The sequence below is a fragment of the Xiphophorus couchianus genome, chromosome 17, assembly GCF_001444195.1.
Source record: "Xiphophorus couchianus chromosome 17, X_couchianus-1.0, whole genome shotgun sequence".
Taxonomy (NCBI): domain Eukaryota; kingdom Metazoa; phylum Chordata; class Actinopteri; order Cyprinodontiformes; family Poeciliidae; genus Xiphophorus; species Xiphophorus couchianus.
Window position 1 is genome coordinate 625774 of NC_040244.1, and position 22315 is coordinate 648088.

Here is a 22315-nt window from a genome sequence, read left to right on the forward strand (position 1 = left end):
AAAATAAATAAAAATCTCTATTTAATTTTTAAAAATTTAATTTAAAAGAATCTGGAAGCTGCTTTTATCAACTGATCTGTGTTGTTATTGATCGGTTTGTTTATGTTTGATGATCTTGTACAAAACTTTGTTGCAGTTTTTAAGCGACTTGCTTCCCTGTTTTCTTAATTTTGCTGCTTTGTAATCTCAGTGAAATAAACTGAAGTTTGTAAAAGTTTAAGGACTATAAATGGTTTTGTACTCGTTTACTTTTCTGTCTGAAGAAAATCTTTTTCAGCAAAAAACACCAAAAATTTAAATATTCATGTATAAATTCAGTAAAAAAATATAAAATTTGAAATTCTGCCCAAATCCCACATTTGTCGTTACTTTAAAACAACGTTAATTCTTCCTCCTGACGTTTCTTTATGTTGAACATCTTCCAAGCCGCTGAGCGCCGTCTAATAAATTTAAATGAGCAGATGGAACGAGCTCCAGCGTCGTCGCTCGACTTGATCAAAGCAAATTGCTCTCTTGAAGTGCTTTGTAATTAATTCATTTCTAAAATCAATAACATCTATTTCACCTCGGCTGCGGAAAAGATGAAAGGACAAAGCAAAGAAAGACGGATGAGGGAGAGGAAGAGAAACGGAGTGAATAAATCAAGCAGCGGCTTGTGTGCGGTAATGCAGACGGATGTGTTGGTGTTAGTCGACAGAGTGAATAAATGATCAAATAGGACAGAGGGAATAAATGAAGGGCTCATTAAGTCAGCAGCTTGATGGATGAAAGGGGGAAACAGGAGCTAGCTAGCGCCGCCGCCTCGACCTTCCGGGTCGCTTTGGAGGGTGGAAGCGTGGAGCAATGGATCCGGTAAACGGAACAATCAATGGGCTCCGACCTTTGTCTCCGTGGTGATGTACAGGTGCTGCAGGCTGGAGTCGAACAGCAGGTTCTTGTTGACCTTGTGCCTGGAGGCGCCGCTCAGCGGCTGGCCGTAAACCTCGGGTTGAGCCGACAGATGCAGCTTCAGTACCTGCAGAGCAGAAACAGGAAGTGGAAACGTTACCGCCAGCGCAGAGCCGGAACCACAGTGGCAGCAGGATGGCGACAGCAAAACACATTTTAACCAGAAGTTACTGTGATGAACTTTAATATTGTTGTTTTGAGACCACTTTAAGTAATTTAGTGGTAATAAAACAAGAACAATAAACTTTAAATTCTAGTGAGTGTTTAACACTGGAACTGAAAGACATTTTAAAGATTAAAAAAAAAAGAAACTACTTTTGTCGTCCAGGTTTGTGGTAGAAAAAGAGAAAAACAATAAATCATGCAACTAAAAATGATTGAGTTTGTTTTAATTTATCATGCGAGTCCCTCATGAAACCAATGAGGGTTTCTTGTTTTAATCCGTAAAGAAACGGATTAAAACATTTCCAACAAGTTGATATGCAGACAATCCAAGATGGCAGAAGGAAATATTTGCATATACTTTATGTAGCTGTGAATAAAAACATTAGCAAAGATTGGCGCTAATGTTAGCTTGCTAGCTTTTTGTCAACTAAGAAAATTTTTCCAGGGATAAAATAATGTAATTTATTTGTTTAATAATTCTTCATGTAAAATTTATGTCTACTAGATCATTTAAACCAACATTTAGCAGTTAGCTGCTAAAGTTAGCTGCTAACACATGTAGCACCAGATGGATTATCTGAAATCTTTCTGGAAGATAAATTGTTCTAGTGAACATTAGCAAAGATTGACACTAATATTATCTTGCTAGCTTTTGTCAACCAAAATGCATGTTTAGTGTAATTTTTAACCCACAAACAGTAAGTGAATAAAGTCATGATTTAAGAATCTGTCACCTCTCCATCGGGGGCGCCCAGGAACGCCACAGCATGACCCATCTCCACGGCAACAGCCACAGCAGTCAGGTGACCCTCATGCTTCCATGACGGCTCAGCCATTAAGGCGAATTCAGCCGTACTGGCCAGCGGTGAGGGCAGATGCTCGGCTCCACATATCTCCAAGCCTTTCTGGTGAAAGAGGAGAGTTTTCATTTAAAACATCAGATTTGTGTTTCATCTTCGTTTCAGGAGAGGATTTTAGTACCTTTCCGCTGCACAGCTCCTCAGGCTTGGAATTAGAATTAGAATAAGGCGAATAAACCGCGAGCTGGTTGTTGATGAGGCCCTCATGGTTGTAACAGGCGTCTATGACTTTATAAATTTGTTCTTTGATGAACTTTAAAGGGTACATACCTGAAAACAGGAGCAGAAACAAAATCTATCTCCACTCAAGCTAAATATGAAACATTAAGAAAATAAAACAACAAAAAAGCTAAAACATAAGAAATCTGTGAAGGCTGCATACTTTTTCACAAAGCTCTATGTAAAAAGACAGAGGTATAAGCAAACTTTGCCACTGCTTAGGGCCCCCTGCTGGCCTGCGGGTCCAAAAGAGCACAAACCAGCTTTATAAAAACTACTGAATTACTACAGACAAAAACTGCAACATTGTTTCATTTATAGTATTCTGTGAGAGAAATATTCAACATTAAAATCTTTTGTGTACGCAGAAAGAAAGCGCAGAATTTAATCTTTGGATTCACGGTGCTTCATCTGATCAAATCTGTGGAGGAAACCACCAAAGTAACGTAAAAATAATCACACGAGAAGTAAAATAAATGCTAATAATGATGAGAAAAATGTCTATAAATAGTTTTTTAATTTGGCACTTCAACATTTTCATGGTCAAAATCGCTGAATGTACGCATTTCCTGTTGAAGACTGAGGTGAGGCAGTGCAGTGCCGTGCCTCACCTCTGGGGGCGCTGTATATATACTATATAGCTAACATGCTTATTTAATTACACATTTCCTACATATGTTGATATTCAATAGTCTGTTTGATATATTTGATGAATATATCTTTCTGATTGGCCATAAATGTGCAGAGAAAAGGCGGAAAGTACCGTGTCTTACTGACAGGGGGCGATGCTGAGCCCCATGGACACAACGAGCAACAAGTGCTCTTCTTCTACTCATTGAAAAGACTGAAAACAGTCAGAGGAAAAAAATACAAGCGGAACAGAAGCGTTGAAGACCCTCTCTTATGAAAATAAAATAAAGTAGAAACAGGAAGATTTTTTTCTTCAACAGAAAGAGAAGGTGGCGTCTGTTATGAACCTTAAATTAGTCTACAGGACATTTTTCTGAGACCAAACGGATAAAAAAAGTTACAAAAACATGAAAGTGTGTCATACACATAGCTGAGTTGTCACCCTCATCGCTGAAGGTGGCGAACAGAACTTTGTCATGAGCTGAGATGGGTCCGTACTGACTGGACCGGCTCAGACTCTGAGCCAAGGCTTCGCCTGCTGGTCCAACAAAAGCTGCCTGGAACACCAGAGAGAGCAGATTGAGGTTTGGATTATTATAAAAATGAGTAACAATAATAAACATCTGGACCGGCTGGTTCTCCTCACCAGAACTTTGCTGAACTCATTGTTGGCGCTGCAGTTGAGCTGCAGCTCCGTGTACGAGTAATAGTTGTGATCCTCCTCACACATCCGGGAGATGAACGTGAAGTTCTTGTGGAAATGCGAATTGAGCTTCCGGGAAAACAGGAAGTAGACGTAGCCGTCGCTTTTGAAGCTGAAGCGGAAGTCGTGCGCGTACTTCGGGCTGAAGGGATTGGACTGGACCGCCGCGGTCTCGATGATGTTCTCGAATACGTCCCAGTCGCCCACTTCCTCCAGGACGCGAGTGGAGATGAGCTTCATGCTGGTGTCAAAGACGCTCTGGCCTTTAGCAACCTGACGGAGAAAAACATCAAGCAGAGATAGAAGAGAAATAAGAAATTAAAATAATAGGATGGAACGATAGGAAAAAATGAAGGATTGTGGCTTTACTGATGAGCAGCCAGGCTTATTGGGAGCAAACCGAGTTTGACTTTAAGAGCTGGTGTCTCCATCAGGGAGCCGCTAAGATGCATTTTTACTACGCTGCTGCAACCCGTCTTTCGTTCCTTTTGTGGTTAAGCTGCCGTTCTATAATATAAACAGTGGAAGCTCTCTTATCAAAAGAAAAGCACTAAATCAAAAACCGGAAGTCAATCACATATTATACAAAATGAAACAATATAAAGCCAATAACACTAGAAAGGGGATACAACAAATAAGGAGCTTAAATAAAGTCTGAGAAAGTCAGAACACGATGACTTTATTGTTGTAATATTTTAACTTAATTCACAAAATATTACATCACTAATGTAATATTGAAAGTATTACATTAGTGATGTAATATTTCACCATTATTCTTGTTATTTTTACCTTATTTTTATTTTGACATTATTGTTGTAATATTTAGATTTTATTCTGGTAAACACGGAGGAGTGGGCGGAGCTTCTGCTTCCTGCTCACCAGGAAAACCGTGAGGTTTTCTTTGTCTTTCTTGTAGTATGACATCACTCCCACGACGGAGACGTTCTCGTCGGCGCTCGCCACGTATGACTTCTCGCCCTTGTTGTTGTTGAAGTAGACTTCGTCCTTCACGTCGTTCAGGCTCCTGAGCGAGCAGAGGCCCCTGAACAGGCTGCCGCACACCACCAGCTGGTTCTTGGCCGGGTGGAGCAGCAGCAGCTTGTTGTGGTTGGGCATGTCCTGGGCGTCCGCGCAGGATTTGTCGTTGATCGGCGGCGTGCACTGCCGGCTGTCGAGTTTGGGCCCCGTTACGTAGCTGGACTCCTTCTCCAGGTCGGCGTCCAGCTGGTAGAGGTGGTTGACCGCGCCGACGTACAGCCGGCCTGTGGCGGGGTCCACCACCACGTTGTTGATCCGCGTAGCGGACGAAAACTCCGGGTCCCTGCCGCGGCACGGGCCGAGGTGAGCCGTCACCATGGCGACCACGGTGAGCCGCCACGCCCACCACCGCTCCATCGTGTCTGGAAGACAAAACCGAAAAAACACCAGCTGGTTGTTAAATAATTAGAGTTTTAGTGACGCCTAGTGGATTGATTTAAGAATGCAACGAAAACCAAAAAAATCGATCTGACATGAGTTAGTGGAACGTTGCCCCTAGTGGTCAACTACTGTAAATAATCTTATCCTGAATATAGGACCATTAAATAAAAATTAAAATCAAAACCATCCTTGATAAAATAAGTTGATATGACAGTTGGTGGTGAACTATTGTGAATAATAGTCTGAATACATGAGCATTCAATAAAAATTTAAACTAATATTTAAGAAAACAGAACTGGAAAAATACACATTTTCTCCAGAATGAAGGTAAAACACAATGTGCACATTTTAAAAAGTTTTTAAATAAGTTATTTGTGACTAAAACTCTTCCTTTACCAAACTGCTCTTTAATAAATAACACCTAAATTTAGCTTTAATGGTTTTATGCTTAAAGAGTTTGAGCTGCACTTTGAGCTGAGAGCAAAAACAAACCAGAGGAAATAACAAAGCTTCCCATTAAAACCAGAACATCCTTTACTGGGGGAGAGCTGGAAGAGCAGGGCCAGATTAGATTAGAAGAGATTAAACAAGAGATTAAACTGGAGACAGTGAGTTCCATTTTAGCTGGAATATCAACCAAATCCAGAAAAACCTCCAGGTATTTGCATTAAATCCGGATTATTAAAGCTAACTCTAATTAGATTTAACCCTGAGCGTCCTTTTGTTAATTTCTAACCGCTGGTTTTCTCTGCAGGTATCAGATAATTGTGTCAGGTGGGTCAGTTGGACGATGCGTTCGCTGTCTTTCTGCAAACTGAACTCCCCTCGGCGCCGGGGGATTATCACCAGGATTCATCTCCCTGCTCTCCTAAATCACCCAGGAAACAATTTCACACAAAAAATAAAGGAACTAAACATGAAAATGCACAACGGTATCACAAGTTTTCGCTCACCTGGCTCTTTAAGGGTTTAATATGGTGGATGAGTTTTCAGAGGCACATTTATGAGGTCAGACACTGATGTTGGGCAAGAATGTTAGGAGACACATTACTTTATTGATTAAATTCACTAAGTTTCCTCTTAGTGAAGAGGAAACTGTATATATAAATATCTTTATATAGACAGTAAATATATATTTACTGTAAATATACAGTAAATATATAAACTACATATTTACATACAGAATAATTAAATATAGTCATATAAACTGTAAATATGTTAATATTAAATATTAACAGTTTATAAACTGTAAATATGTTAATATTTACAGTTTATAAACTGTAAATATTAACAGTTTATAAACTGTAAATATGTTAATATTTACAGTTTATATGATGCGAAACGTGGTAACAAGGTGTTTAGTTTTGTAAACCTTGAGCAGCTGATGAGCATCTCAAAAGCTCAAACAACACCTGAACTTTGACCCCAAATCATCCCAGTGGAGCTGAAAAGGAGGCAGAGAGAAGGAGGAAGTTCAAGCCATCTCTTTTGTTAGGATCGTATCCCCTACTCCAACATCTGTAGAGATTTAAAGAGGTGCGGAAATGCAAATAAGGTGGATTAGCATGTCATGAAGCTGTCATACAGCAATGGTCTTCAGTCAGAGGCCTTTTTAGATTTGTTGTAACACTGACTGCTACTGGAGCCTCACCTTCCACAGAGACTGAAGACATTTGGATGATATAAGTGGTAACTAAACCTGTCAGCTTCAGTTGTAACTGGTTTTTATTTTTGTTTTACTTTTTGTGTTTGGTTGTTTTTCATTTTGGATATTTAAATTATTTCCCAGTTCCAATGTTAAATGTTCTTAAATTAAAGTTTATTGGTCTTTTACTTGCAAATTGTCTCAAAATCACAACATTATTGTTTAAGGCAGTAATTACAGGGACAATTTATCGTCCAGGAAAATAATAAGATAAATAAAGTATTTTTAAATTGAATTTATCTTTGAATTGTGCTGCAGGATCTTCTCAGTCAGTGAACCAAAAACCTTCTGAGCTTATTAGAGTCAGCCTCACACTTTTATCATAAATCTAATCTGTTGTTGTCTTTGAATGTCACACCTTTTCTCCCTGTAACATTAAAACAAGCCAAACCCAGTAGGTATGTTCCCCGCCTCACCCGTTAAGGATCTGCGACATCAAAGGGCTAAAATCATCTTCTGTTTCCATCTCAGCTGCTTTTCTTTTCTCTCTGAAGCGTTTTTCATCCCCCAGTTCAGCCTGACTGCTGTCAGGGCTGGAATAAACTCAGTTTGTGTTAAAGGTGTGTTTGTGTTTCTCTTGAAAACAACAGACGGGATTTTATGGATGTGAAACGTTTAGATAAAGCCCCTTCATCAGAGCTTGTTAAGGATAAAAACCTTGCCCCACTATATAAACATAATTAAACCGCTGAAGGGTTATTATGAGGCTTTAGGATAATTATTGCAAACAAAAGGATCACTACTTAAAAGATCAACGGCCTCAATAAAGCCTTTGTGCCACCGGCTCACCGTTATAAATCGTTGCACCAGGATGAAAAGGATTTTTACTGAATGATGGATGGACTGTATGACAGGTAACGCTGAGAACCGGAAATTATTTCCACTTCCTACAGTTAAGCAAAGAAATTACCTGAAGGGAGAAAAGGTGTATGACACTTTTAATGCGTGAACTGCTGGCTTATGCAGCTTTAAAGACGAGAAAAATTCTGGTGTGAAAGCCGACGACAGGGTAGAAAAACATTTACATTTATTACTTTTTTGAACCAAACAATATTTTTCAAGACTTTTTGACTCGTTCAAGACATTTGGATGGATGGATGAAACATTTTGACAATAAAGCGGAATAGGTTTGGAAAACTCTACTAAAGTTCTGGACTGCTCCAGATAATGCTACACCTGGAACCTTTTGTTCCAGGGGTAGCAGTTAAATTATTCCCCTCAAAATGGGGTTGTTCTTTCAGAGCCTGGAAGGCTCTTAAATCAGGGAAATCACATTTTTCCTTTTTTTTTTTTTACCCCGCCAGGGGGTCTTTTGTGGCTCTAGTGTCCCTTATATGACAGCAGGCTGACAGGAAACGGGGAAGGAGAGGGGGGAAGACGTCGTCGGGTCTGGGAGTCTAACCCGCGACGGCTGCGTCGAGGACTCAAGGCCTCCAAATATGGGTTGCGCTAACCGCTACGCCACCACGGCACGCCCCCATTTTTCCTTTTGTTACATACAAAAGCTTTCAGTGGAACGTTTGATTTTGTGCGTTTCTGGTACGCCATTAAATGAGACACACAAGCAACATCAGCTAACAGCAATGATGGATGGTGGAGCGTCTTCTCTGGTCCCACTGGGGGTTAATTTCTGCTTCAAACCGATCTGATTGGACGCTGGAAAAGACTACTGTCATGTTGCAGTTGTGCTAAAGGGAGTTAGCCTATCAGCTAAGCTATTCAAGCCTAAAATAGCATCTCAATGCTAAACATGTTGCTAATGTTAATGTTAATCTACAGTCCACATTTCTAAAGATATTCAATGATTGATCAGGGTTTCCAGAAACACTGGAAAGCTGAATGGCTACAATAGCATTTTAAATCCAACCAAAGCTAATGTGCTAGCCTAGTGCTAGCAGCAGAAATGGCTCCTGGTCTTCAGCCAAAGACTAAAGAGAAATCCTCCAACCGCTAAAATCTGACGCCTCCATCTTGTTTCCATCTGGTGAAGAAGGAAGTTGTTTTTGTGTCGTTTCCTTCAGTGGTTCTTGGTGCAGCGCCCCCACAGGTTAGGAGGGGAACAGGTTGGTTTGGTTCAGAACCACAGCAGTTGGAGGTGGAGCAGGTGATGGAGTTCTGGTTCCAAATCGAACTGAAACTGCAGGACTATCAGGTATGAAAACATCCTGAGATCTACACCAAATGTTAGAGAAGCTAATCTGTAGCAATCAGGTGGTTCTGAATTATCAGACTCCTAAGACCAGGACATGTTTTGAATATTTGCTCTGCCACTATCATGTTCCTTTGTTTCCAGAAACCATCAGCCAGTATCCATCTAAAGGTCTGATTTAAGGATTTATGAGTCAGACAGAAGTTTGCCAGTAAATCTAAAACCAGCGAGTTGTATTTGGTAGAAAACTGGAATAACGTACAAACATGGTCATGGAAACTTAAAAAAACAGGTCAAAACGAATGGGAGTTTTTATAAGTCGAAAGCTCTGGCTGAAAGGTTTGTAGAGAAGCTGAATCCAGGAATGTGTGTTGAAGCTCCAGCTGGGGGAATAAAGGCTCGCAGATTTATCTGCTCCTATCTAACCTCCTTAAGCCTCGTTCCTTCAGTCGTCTCTTCATCACTCGCATGTTTCTCTCTGCATGCGCCTCCCTCCACATCCCAACCCGTGGGAACCGCTTCAAACAATCCTTGCTTTCTGACACTCGACGTCCCACCGGGACTGCACACATCTGAGGCCGACCGCGGTTTGAGTCTGCTGATTGAATGTTTCTTTTTTCTGTCTGGCAGTCACATTTTTGTCTCAAAAAACTCATCTGATATCACATGCATTTGATGAATGTGGTTAAAAGTCGTCTATTCTCTGCCTGGAGACGATTCAGATTTTAATATTTTCCTCTGAAGGGATGAGATGCTGCCAAGTCTGTAGGTGCACCAGAAAGAAGACGATAAAAAGGTTAAAAGGAGAGAGATGAGGCTGACCTCTGACCTCAACCTTCAGAGCAGCTGATCCAGAATGCTGCTGCTGGCATTCTGACTAAAACCAGGAAGCTGGAGCACATCATCCAGTTCTAAACTGCAAAACAGCCGAAACACTGAGTTCCTTTAAATCTGGACTAAGACCCACTAAGGTGGCTCTCTTTGATTCATAATAACTGACTTTGATCGTAATTATTGATAATGAAAATGTAATTTTGTCAACTGGTGACTGTCTGGTGTTTTTATTTTTGTGTTTCTGTGATGTAAAATCCTTGAAATGCCTGCTTGCTGAAATGTGTTATTCAAATCTAAATGATTGATTGATTGATTGATTGATTGATTGAGCTCCTGCGCACCTGAAATCTGTAACAAACGTCCAGAAAACTGCAAAACTGATGGAACACTGAATTTCTTTTAAATAGTTAAAACTGCTTTTGATCAACAAAAACTTTGATGGTATTTATTGATGTTTGCTGCTGCAATGTTCTAACTTGACTGAATGCTGTTCTTGACAACCAGCATATTGTCCCTCATTATTCACTTCCCTGCAACCAAAACTGTTCATTATCATCAAATTCACCTCAACTTTCACTTCAAAACGTCTGATTTACATTCAAGCCCACCGCTGGGCGACATTAGCCATTCATGACATTGGGCCAGAGGAACAAGGATGCTGATTGGCCGGAGCTGGAGGGATGCAGTGGCTGTGATTGGAGGAACCCCGGGGGGAAATGGACTCCTTATTAGTGGTAATAAAGGAGCCTGGCGAGGGAAAATGAAGCTAAAGCAGCAAACAGGACGGACGGACACACACAGCAGGAGGAGCTCGTCTGTCAACACACACACAGGCAATCTCCTCCAGAGACACACAGTTTGTCCTGCAAAGGCGACGTAGTCTGGAGGAACAAACGGCACCTGAGGAGTTCCTGGGCAAAATAAAACCGATGCGATGAAACGGCGCTGATCTGAGAACAGCTGCCTGGTTAGAGTTGGTCTGATCACTTTCCTCCTCAGCAGAACTTCTCCAACTTTTACCTTTTAAAATGTCTTTATTTGAATTATAAGCAAGTTTTATGGCTCAGTAGCGGATCTGGTTGGTAATTATTTGTGTTTATAAACCAATCTGACCATTAGCCGCTTTAATATCAGAACATTTTTGGTTCTAATATTAAATCGACATTAAAGCTGCAGAATGTACCTTTATCTCACCATAATCTCTGAAAATAAAAAAATCCACTGGCTTCTCTGAGTGTAAACCAATTAGAGCCAGGAGGTGGGTCTTAGCGCTGCCAATCACTACCCCATTTGCTCTCTGCTACGCTGCAGCTAGCTTAGCTTGTCATTGATGCTAATGCTACTTAACTGCAAACTGTTTATTTGCTAGTAATGCTAGCAAATAAACAGTTTTCCTGTAATGGTAAGTTGTTCACAGTGGATACATGAGAATGATTGGCAGCACTAAGACCCTCCCACCCTCCTGGCTCTGATTGGTTGTTTTTGGTGCATTTCTTCAGATGACAGTAGCAACTCAGGGAGGAGGTGGAGGAGATCGACCTTTTCACAGATTTTCTGTCTCCAACATGAGGACAGTTATAATAAATATATAAGAAACATTTTTTTTTATAAAAGTTATAAACTGAAGCTTTAAGAGTCATTTTAATCTTTCTGGTGAAAGAAACAGCCACAAAAAAACGAGGTAACGTGTGTTTGGTTAATCTGTGTAAGACTAAATCTTACACAGATTAAAACCTTGTTGATTTTCCTTCAAGAAGAATAAGTTGTTGGCAGCTCTGCTAATCCACCTCTTTTGCTTTTGCTGCTTCTCTTTAAATCTCTGTCTGGCTGGATGATTAGAAGATGTTGGAGTAGGGGATATGATTTGAACTTCCTCTTTCTCTCTCAGCTCTTTGTCCATTAAATCTTTTTCAACTTATCTGACATTAGGGGTTAAAGTTCAGGTGTTGTTTAAGCTTTTGCGATGCTAATTAGCTGCTCCCAGTTGTAAGAACAACTGGTTGCCATGGTAACATATGACAACTACGTGAAAGTAATTGGCAGCTACAAGCTCTGACTGAGACGAGACACACGATTGTTGAAATAATCGCCAACTAATTTAGTAATCAATTAATTGATATAGAGGCTCAGAAAAAGGCAATGTGCTAAAAGAACATAAAGCATTAATTAAAAAAAACTGTACAAAAAATAAAAGCATTTTGCATTTAACATAAAAAACTAGCTGAGGTTCACAAGGTTCATATTCTGTAAATAAAAACAGTGAACAGATCAGCCCTACACTGTATTGATGTAAAGTCAAGCTGTTTGTTTAGCTGCAAATGATTAAATGTTCACTAAAGGTTATTGCATTTCATGCATTCAAATGTTTATTTTCTTATTTAAAAATGATTTAAACTATTTGTTTATTTGCATTTTTTATGGATTCCTAATGTTTAAAATATATTTAAGTGGTTAAATAAAAAATCTGCAGAATGTGCTAACTTTTTCATCCAATTAGTCATTGGAATAATCGATAGAGTAAAGGTTATTTGCAGCCGTGAGTGTCTGGCATGTTATGCATTGAGGCTTTGACTCCTTTCCCTTCCACCGTCTGTGGAAACAGCAGCTCAGTGATCGCAGTTTCTTTAGGGAGTCCAGTTATTCCCCGGCTCAGATAAGAAGTGAAAAGGACTGATTCAGTGGAGGGGAAACGACAGGGAAGGACCGATAACATTTATCAGCAGGCAGGGAATCAAACGGCGGCCAAAAAGCATCAGAGACGGGCGCCATGTTTGGTTCCAAGAAGTAAAATTGAAGCTGAATGGTCTGAGTTCGTAATGACAAATAGGATTAAATGACAACTTAATTAGTGTAAGGGGAGTTTAATGGAGGTTGGACAGCTTTTAGTCAAACAGTAAATTAATCAAAGATCAGATGTGCTTTAGTTTATGCCAAAATTCAGGACAACTTAGACAAAGTGAACCCTAATCTCCAAAAACCAGACCCTACAAGGTCTCAACTGGAAATGAATTCACTTCACAAACAAACCAGTTCTGTTTGGTCCGATTTAATTTAACTCCAGTCCGTTTGGCCAGACAGTCCGGTTCGGTTGGTGAGATGTGAAAAACGAAATCAACCAATAGAACAGACTCTGGTCCGCCGACAAACCTCAGCCTGGGTTCAGTTGATGTGAACTCCGGTTCGGTTTGAATGCATATGTGAACGCCAAGCGAAAAGGAGACCGCTCTAAAAGCAGGAAGTGGACTACAGCGCAGGGCATTCTGGGTAAAAATAAAAAAAACAAATGTGCTAGCCTAGCGCTAGCAGGAGAAATGGATCAAAGTCTTTAACCAAAACAAAATCAAAATCCTCTGATGCCCCCACAGGCCAGGAGGGGAACAGCTTGCTCAAAGGGTTTGGTTGGTTTGTCTCAGTTTAGTGTGAACCCTCTGAAGACTCAGGTAATAAAAGAGTCAAATGCATTTTTAGTTTCAACAACAAACAGTAAACCTGACAAACATTTTGCTCTGAATCCGACTCGGCATCTTTTCGCCTTATTTTATCCTCCAAAGAAACAAACATCCTGCCAAATAAAACCAGAGTTCAACTGAGGAAAATGGCAGGAGGGTTGATGAACTGCTTCATTTATGCTTCTGCAACTTCTGCTGATAAATCAACTTTAAAGCAGGCTGTCATTGAAAGTTCTGGTTGCAAAGTGCAAGTTGGTGACATCTCAGCAGGGCAGCAGCACAGAGAGCAGAAACAGAGTCGGGTCGGCATCAGAACAAAGGCCGACTGTTGGGAGGAGAGATAAAAACAGAGGGCCACTCACACCAGCGCAACAAAAAGGAAAACAGTCAACCAGTTTGCTACCAGTTACCACAGAGATGGAAATATCAACATGATACAAAAGTTTTTAAGCCAAACAAGAAACCAGAACCCAACGATCTGTTGCTTCTTGTTAAAAAAAATAATTCAACCTTTTAGAAACCTAAATATCTAGACGTTAGGATTATTTAGCCAATGTTAACTGGACCAAACTTTTCATATAATATGCAATTTAATACAATTATATGAAAAGATTAAAGCATTTTCCTGATTACTGACACTGATAGGACAGAGCAGGAGCTTCTTACAGAGACAGAGACCCCATTTTTATGTTTTCCTTATTTTAAAATAAAACAAAAAAAATACAGTGATTTATAAAAATGAAAAACTACTTATAGCAGATATTTATCAAAAATTATAAGTTGAGTTTTTAAAAAAAGGTTCTGTAACATTTGAGGCTTTAAACAAGTTTTGTGACTTTCTGATTTTATTCGTTTTACTATTTTATATATTACTTTGCTTATTGATTATCAAATATAATTGATCATATTTATTTTATGCGATTGTGTACATCACTTTGGTTCTGTGGTGTTTAAAGTGCTCTTTAAATAATATTGGTATTGTACGGAAGGAATGTGGGCATGTTTGGATTGCAAGAGTTGCAGATGTTTGGTCTAGTCAAAGTACACACCTAAATCCAATTGAGAATTTTTGGAGTATTAATATTTTTCAGGCTTTTGAAGTTTTTCCTGGAGTCTTGCTGGTGTAAATCCAAAGCCAGATCAGCAAACTAAACTAAATTTATTCTTTAATCACTCGGGACCGAATGGAGAACCGCGGAGCGGCGGGAAGGACGGGAATCAATCTCCTTAAATAAATATGACTTGGATCAATACCCAGACGTGTTTCTGCTGAGCCGCGAGTTAAGAGAGCAGAAAAAAAACATGATTCCAACTCATGTCGGTAAATTTGCGGACAGATATGCAGATGTAATTTGGTGCCGGACCGAGTGACTAACCCGACATTTCAGCACCAGAACCTGCAGCAGCTTTAATTATCGAAACCAGAGCAGAGATCCTGAAATCCACACATCTGTCGGCGTTCCCGTCGGAGCAGTCATCTTTCTTCCCGTTGACGTTCGGCTCGCGTTTGAAACGCTGTCGACACGTCCCGACATCGACTCATTTTGAAGTCCTTATGATGTTGTGAGTGAAGCCCTCAGTGGGCCGGATCCGGATCGAGACGTTTAACATGAAAAGATGAAACTGGGATCCGAAGGAGGGGAAAAAACCCAGAGCTGACAGGTGTTCTGTCGCTGCCTTTAACGGATCAAAGGACGTCGGAGTTGATTTGAGCTGGAATGAATCAATCAGCTCCCAAAAACAAAGCGATGGGGTTTTATTTGCTTATCTGCTGATAATGTGAAACTATTGGTCAGTGAGGCAACAAATCAGTGTTAGGTTGAATAAAACAACCTTAGATTAGATTTTTGGGTTTATGAGTCAAAGATTGATGTTCATGTTTAGTTAAATCTGTGATCTGCCTTCTTCTCCTGCTGAACCAGTTATGGTAAAAAAAATAAATCATCAGCTTTTTGGTCTCCAACAGGGCGAGAATATCAACTGAGCAGCAGGAGAAATGTTGCACCACTTCTGTTTTTATAACAATATAATGTTATTTCTTTTTAAATTACTTAAAGATAATCATTTTAAACACTGGAGCTATAAATAGTGTAAATTTAGCTATGATGCTAATTAGATCCAGCAGGCACTTACTTAATTATAAAACTAATCAATTAAATGGATAAAATGATGCAACAGATTCAACTTAAATACAATAATTGTGACTCAACATGTTCGTCTTGGAGTAGCTTTACAAATGCTGCTGCTGGAACAAAACGCAGCGTTTAAAAACGAGGTTTTTTAATGGGGCCATCAAACTGTTCATGCTCAAACTGAAATTGAGTAAAATATATTTTATAATGCCATTGCTTTTTCATAATTACATTATTTCAAACAGATAAATCCCACTGCTGTTCAGTCTCTATTCAGCAACATGAAAACTGTTACAAATTGAATTTTTGCATATTTTTGAAAAGTTTTAGGTTTTTATCCTGCAGTGTTTCCAATACAGCTGGAAGTTTTAATATTCTGTGTATACTTATGAAAACAATTCACATTTCATAATCAACATAATTAACTATTTCTACAATTATCCCTAAATTATATTGCTTCTTAATATCTTAATACTAGTGTTGCTCATTTCCAACAGATAAAATATCTTTGATTTGACTGATAAAACAATATTTAATCACAGAGTTGGTATCTTATCTTCATTTTACGTTATAAAATGTTGATATAATCTGACATAAACTGTAGTTGGATTTTCTTGACATTTAAACTTTATTTAAAGCCATAATTAGTAGAAAAGTTATGAAAAGATATAATTATTCAAATGCATCAGTGATGAACACAATGGATCAGTCACAGGAGAAAAATGATCAATTTGGAGTCAAGCTGCTTCCATCAAAGCTCTGAAAATCCCCAAATAACTCCATATTGTTCGATGTGTTTCAGGGTTGTGAAGAAACTCTGCAGCTAAAAAGATGAATCCTATTTTTCCTCCTTGCATGAAATGACTTCTTATCCTCCCACTTGCTCTGCTGCTGCCGGTTAAACCATCGAAAGCGTAATTACTGTCACTGCTGGAGAGAGTTAGGAGATAAAAGCAGCCAGCAGTTCTTCCTGCCAACAATCCCGATCATTTTACTTCATTATTAATCATAAATCCACAATGGAAATGAAAACCACTTCAGATAAGCTTCTGATGGAGCAAGCAGGAAGTAATTCATTTAACAATTGGATTATTAATCACCTCGTAATTCAGGCTAATCACAGCTTCAGTCTGAAGGGCGGATTAGTCCACGAGTCGAGCCTGGGAAAAAAATAAACACAAAAAGAGGAAAAAATTAGTCCAGAAAACAAGAACAAGCAAATTGTTCTGGATCATTTAGGAAAAACTTTCTGTTAAATTCATGAATTTTAAATCAGCCTGGAGGCACCGGAGCAGGAAGCCGATCGCAGCCAATCCTGCAGATTTTCAGCTTAAGCTTCTCACAAAAGAACATCAGCTTGTCTCTGTTCAAACATTTAAACATTTAACTGTTTTTATCTGCTGACTTAGAAAGTTTGAGAGATTTTCTTAACTCTAACCCTCAGAAATACATACAATACAGATACATACAGACAGAAAGAGTTCCCCGTTGTTAACAAGGCTGGTGTTTGGTGAAATGATGTGCGGGTGTGTGTGTGTGTGTGTGTGTGAGAGAGTGATTGTTCTCTGGAGCCAGAAGACAGAGATATGGCCTTCATTCCTGCTCAGATTAAAGGATTTAGAGCAAGAAGGCTTATTACAGATCCAAAGAGAGAGAAGGAGGCAGAGCCTGCCCTCCTTTTCCCTCTGTTCAAGGCTGATTAAAACAAAGATAACGCTCCCTCCCAGACTGAGACCCCCAAACACACACACACACACACACACACGCACACGCACGCACGCACGCACGCACGCACACACACACACACGCACACACCGCGACTCATTAAAATCCAGCCGGAACAATGATTCCTCTGAGCTGTGGAGGATTTTAACCTGTTGGACGTTCGGCACATTTTAAAAAAACCTCCTCCTGTCAGTGGAAGCAGTTTTTAAAATGAACCCACTGGATTAACCCCTGATGAGCTGCTGAGGCTAATTAGCTCCAAACCGCTTTAACAACACAGACAAGTGGAAGAGCTTTGATGCCGCTCTAGTGGTCAAAGTGTGAAGTAAACATAAAGAAGATGAATAATCTTAATCCTGAGCTGTGCAATAAAAACCAACATTAGCCTGACTAATGTCTTCTAGATATAATATGTAAAAATAAACATGCAACCAAAATTCTAAAAGTTATTTTGAATTTTGGGTTTGAAGCTTTTTAGCGACACTCGTCAACTAAGGAACGAGTATTACCAGTATTAATAATAATTGCTGAATTATTATTATTGCTCAATTATGTGCATATATTTGACTAAGGATCTTCAAAAAACTATAATCAATGATAAAAAGGTGTGTAATATTTAATTTATCGAGAAACTGGATAAAAGCTCAGGGACAGTACAGTAAAGGGATTTTCTTTAAATATTGAGTTGAAGAATGAACATAAATATTTTCTCAAAAATATATGTTGAAATTCAAATTGTAAAACTGATGTCAAAGCTTGTGGGACTGTGTGGAAATGGGATGCTGCTGCATTTACATGCATTTGAAATAGTGCAACAACTGCAGTAGCAACCCTTCAACCCAAAGAGGGCAGCACTGAGCAAAATATGGCAGAGCAAAGCTAACTCTGAGCCACAGCTCTGTGTGGGCGGGGTTACCATAGCAACAACAGAAACCAACAAGTTAAACATTCTTAAACATCCACACACGCTCAGTCGCTGCCGTGAAGTTTTACAAAGGGATTATAGTGAGTCTGTGCTCCTGAGTCTAGCCAATCAGTGGCCAGCATTTTGACACATTTTTATCCTGGCCAATCAGTGGCCAGCATTTTGACACATTTTTATCCTGGCCAATCAGTGGCCAGCATTTTGACACATTTTTATCCTGGCCAATCAGTGGCCAGCATTTTGACACATTTTTATCCTGGCCAATCAGTGGCCAGCATTTTGACACATTTTTATCCTGGCCAATCAGTGGCCAGCATTTTGACACATTTTCAGCCCAACTTGGCCAGAACTTTAAATCTAGCTTTACTAAAGACAAACTCTTCATTTTTCCTTCCTACTGCAGCCAGCTGCGTGCTCATCATCTTCGTTCTGCATCGACTCCATTGAAAATGAATTTTAGCGTCTATTAAATCAAACCAGATATAAACAGACTGATGCAGTGTTGCGTTTCTTCTCCTGCTTAAAGCAGCTTTTAATTATGAAGTGAAAACGAGGAGGAAGTGGTGTAGACACCACCAACAAAGTGCTGAATTATGGAGCAGGAAATGTATCACTGTCTGAAGCAGATGTTCGGTCTGGTCGTCTCTGGAAGGATGTAGAGTAAATCATGTAGTTAGACCAAACATCCAAGCTGCCAGCAGGGAAATAATTAAACCAACCAGATGGACGTTTAATAGAAACTTGGTGATATTCAGCTGGGAGACGAGATAAATGCATTAATAGTAAGAAGAGATTTTCATCTAAACTGTTGATGAACCTAATTAGACCTGACAGGTGGAGATATGAAAGGAAGAGATGGATGGATGGATGGATGGATGGATGGATGGATGGATGGACGGACACATTAATGGATGGGTTCTTGCATAATAAGACTTGTCTCCGTGAATTTGGACCCGTTTGATGGTTTTAACCCAGAAATCCTTCAGCCTGTAAATAAAAGCAGCAAACAGCCGTCTGCAGCCACGTTTTTATTCCTTTAAAAGATGCTGAACTAAGACCTGCCTGTGAAAGAGCGTCTTTATTAGAAAGCAAAGGAACCGCCAGGGAGACGGCGACGTGGAGAGGTGAAGAACCTCGTGAATATCAATGAGCTGGACGGAGATAAAAGGGAGAGAAATGAGGAGATCTTCCCGTTTAAAAGGCTCCAATCTGGGACACGATGGGAACTAATTCCTGATGACAGCGGGCCTGGAAACACGCTTCACGCCGCCCAACCTGTTGGCGCCAACATGGAGGAGTCTGAGTCATCGCCAGCGCCGCCGCTGGTCGCCGGTTCTGGTCCGAGGACGAGCCGGACAACCAACCTTCATTGCCAGAGTTTGGTAGTAACTAGTTACACTTAGGAGTATTTTTACTTTTACTCAAGTAATTTTCTTACTTTGTAAAATTTCTGGATTTTCTTCCCACTGAATGAAAAACCAATCAGACACAAACAAACACCTGCAGTTTCTGTTAAAGTTTCTTAAGTTTTATTTTGAAAAAATGAACATTTTAAAAATGTTATTTTGCCCAACTTTGTTATTTTTGTTATATAAATTATTGTAATTTGGTCCTGAAAATATCTAAGTTTCCTCTTAACTTTATATTTTGGTCCATCTGATGATACAATTTTTAAATATTAAATGATTGATTATTTGATCAGTTACTCGGTACTTGAGTAACTTTTTACCAGATACTTTATTACTCGTATTTGAGTAATTTCTTATATAGCTACTTTTTACTTGAGTAAAAATATGTTATAGTTTTAATCCAGTATAGTTTTTGGGTACTCTGTCCCCCTCTGCTGGTACAAGCTGGTACTAAATCAAGCTGACCGTTGATTCTGACCATATTGGACCGGTTCTGTTGGTTCTGATTTAATTTAATTGGTTTATTTGGTAGGGACAGACATACAGCGACATAGACAAACTGAACAAAACAGCAGTCCCATGTTTACGTCATAGTGCGATAGCAACAGCTAATTCGCAGCACTTGTCCCTAGATGGGCTTTTTAAAAAAGCCTATTAAATCATTTTAATAGGCTTCATTGTTCATTATTTCTCTGGTTCCAGATGCAGCTCTTTTACTTTTGGACAGTTGATATGATGCGTAACCATGGCAACAAGTCTTAAATAGTTCTCAAATGACGTCACACTTCCCGGGTACTTCATAGCCCTCAGCCATATTGGTAGGTATCCGTAACTAACTGCAGTTGCTATGACAACAATAACAATCCCCCAGCTCAGAATTAGCTTTCGCCTCCAACTTACACTGTGACAAACATCTTACCAAGTAACTTTCGTCTAGTTTCTATGCAAATATCTCAGTCCATTTCAAATGAGACAAAACTAACTTACAAGCAATTTCTCATAATGAAATATGAACATGTTTTAGCTCAATAATTCCTGAAAAGTTAGTTCCACTGGCTGATTATTTCACTTATAAAAAGACATTTTTCTCCTGCTATAAGTGAAATAATCTGCCAATGGAAATAGTAATTTTTCATCTGGTTGAAGGTGATGTGAGTTCGTAATATTCTCATTTCATTTCCATTATTTTTGTGTCAGTTTCAATCATCTTTTCCAAAATAAAGAGCGTGGTGCTTTTTGTTCACACAAACTGAACGACACACAACTTGGTTATGACAATAATGATCAATTATCAAAACAGAATGATGCCAGAAATTTGCTAATGGCTACAAAAAACTACAGTTAAGATATTTAACCAGATATTAGAGATGTACATGGATTAAAACTTTTTTTTGTTTCCAAAGTTATCGCCTCTGCATCCTGTGTGAATATTTGGTCCAAAATTGCTGCATTTTATGCTTAAATTGCACACAACAATCATAAAACTTCATCTTTATGGTGTTTTTCTTCATAAAAACACAGTCATGAACCGCAGGTGTGTCACACCTGCTGTGTGAACCAAAAAAGAAGCGCAGAAGCATCACAGCGGGCCACACCTCCTGCAGCGCCGCGCCGCGCCGCAGTTAGCTCACCCTACTGCTAATTAGGAAAAGCTGCTGGGACGTCTGGTAATGTGCGAGAAGACGCCAGCGACGGCGGGTTGGTAATTTTCAGAGCGTCTCCACCCGGCCTGGACCAGCCGGGCCGTCTCACCGAGGTAATCTGAGGCGCTGCACATTGTGGGAGATAGAAGAGCCAATAAGAGAAGAAGGTGAGCGTGGGAGACTGAATTAGGTTCAGCAGAGCAGCAGAGGTGTGTGTGACGTTACAGTCCTGTTGTTTGCCGATACACACCGTGTGTTTATGTTTCTGCGTTAAAAGCAGGAACTTCCAGCTGCAGGGAAGCATGCAGAGGAAAACTGGAAGTCAGAAGGTGACTGATTGAAAGTGCTGATTCATATCCATCCACACACACTGCAACGCAAAAACCCGCAGATTCTTACCCATCGCAGGAGCGGCTGGATCCAAAACGAATAAAAGCAGCTCAAACATTATGAACCAGGAGGATTTATCTGCAGCTGCAGGAGGAACGAGGAGCGCTGCAGATGGTTATCCAACTGGGTTAAACTGGGAGTAGAAACTCACATTCTTAATAATGTTCTCAGAAAATATTGAGCCTCGTTTGTAACTACAGTAAAACCGGTTTGACGGGAAAACGACTCCAGAAATCTTCAGTCTGAAGTCAGTTAGAGGTCAGGCTTGTTCCACAGTAAAATTCAAGCTGTTTAAACTTTTCCAGCAACACTTTGGAGATAAAAACACAAATGAATTCAATACTATATGATGTAATTTATGTGTTTTTGGCCTTTTGTGGGGTAAAGTAAAATATAACATAATTTTATGTTTTAAAATGTCGCCTTCTAGACCTGACTGACCTGAGTACAAAACACTAATTAATAAAAAGATCATGCAAGTTTAATAACTTTAACGTATAAAATATAAGACGATCAATAAATCATTGAGTCAGAAAGAATAATAAATATTCATTACACTGAAACAATCCAAACAAATCCTGTTAAGATACATGAAATGCTTAAACACAGTAGGATTAACAGATATTTTGTGAAAAACTCAATCTTAATCTCATTTGTTCCAGGTAAAGTAAGTAGAGTATATTAGCCATTTACATTTGTTGTGGTAGGACAAAAAGATTGATTAGCTGCGTTTCCATTACAAATGTGTGCAAAACTTTGTTGATATTCTGATAATGTAAAAAACCCCCAACAATTTCACAATTACTGTTTTCATTTAATTAAAAAAACAGTTAAATTCAAACGTGAATAAAATTGTTCACGTGATTAAAAACACCATCCTTCATCACTTCCTGTCATCTTCTTTGTCGTTTCCAACAGTAGTACCATCCAGTTGTTTATTACAACTCATGATTTGACAAAGAAAAGTTGTTTTTTTTCCCCCAAAACTGTCGTGTTTCCATTAAGCAAAT

At 39.4% G+C, this 22315-nt stretch overlaps 1 protein-coding gene across 3 annotated transcripts in view; it reads right to left on the reverse strand.

The window, feature by feature from the left end:
- Nucleotides 1-22315, reverse strand: part of LOC114160758 (plexin-B2-like) — a 125221-nt gene that overhangs the window by 31972 nt on the left and 70934 nt on the right. For 2 of the 3 annotated variants that reach the window (XM_028043518.1, XM_028043519.1), the window contains 7 exons: nucleotides 16314-16373; nucleotides 4405-4925; nucleotides 3469-3798; nucleotides 3247-3379; nucleotides 2095-2243; nucleotides 1848-2018; nucleotides 881-1015 (listed from right to left, as the gene is read on the reverse strand). In XM_028043518.1, the coding sequence (XP_027899319.1) occupies nucleotides 881-1015; nucleotides 1848-2018; nucleotides 2095-2243; nucleotides 3247-3379; nucleotides 3469-3798; nucleotides 4405-4920 (1434 nt within the window). In that variant the 5' untranslated portion in view covers nucleotides 4921-4925; nucleotides 16314-16373. The remainder of the gene's footprint in view (nucleotides 1-880; nucleotides 1016-1847; nucleotides 2019-2094; nucleotides 2244-3246; nucleotides 3380-3468; nucleotides 3799-4404; nucleotides 4926-16313; nucleotides 16374-22315) is intronic. The other variant, XM_028043520.1, reaches the window with a different exon arrangement.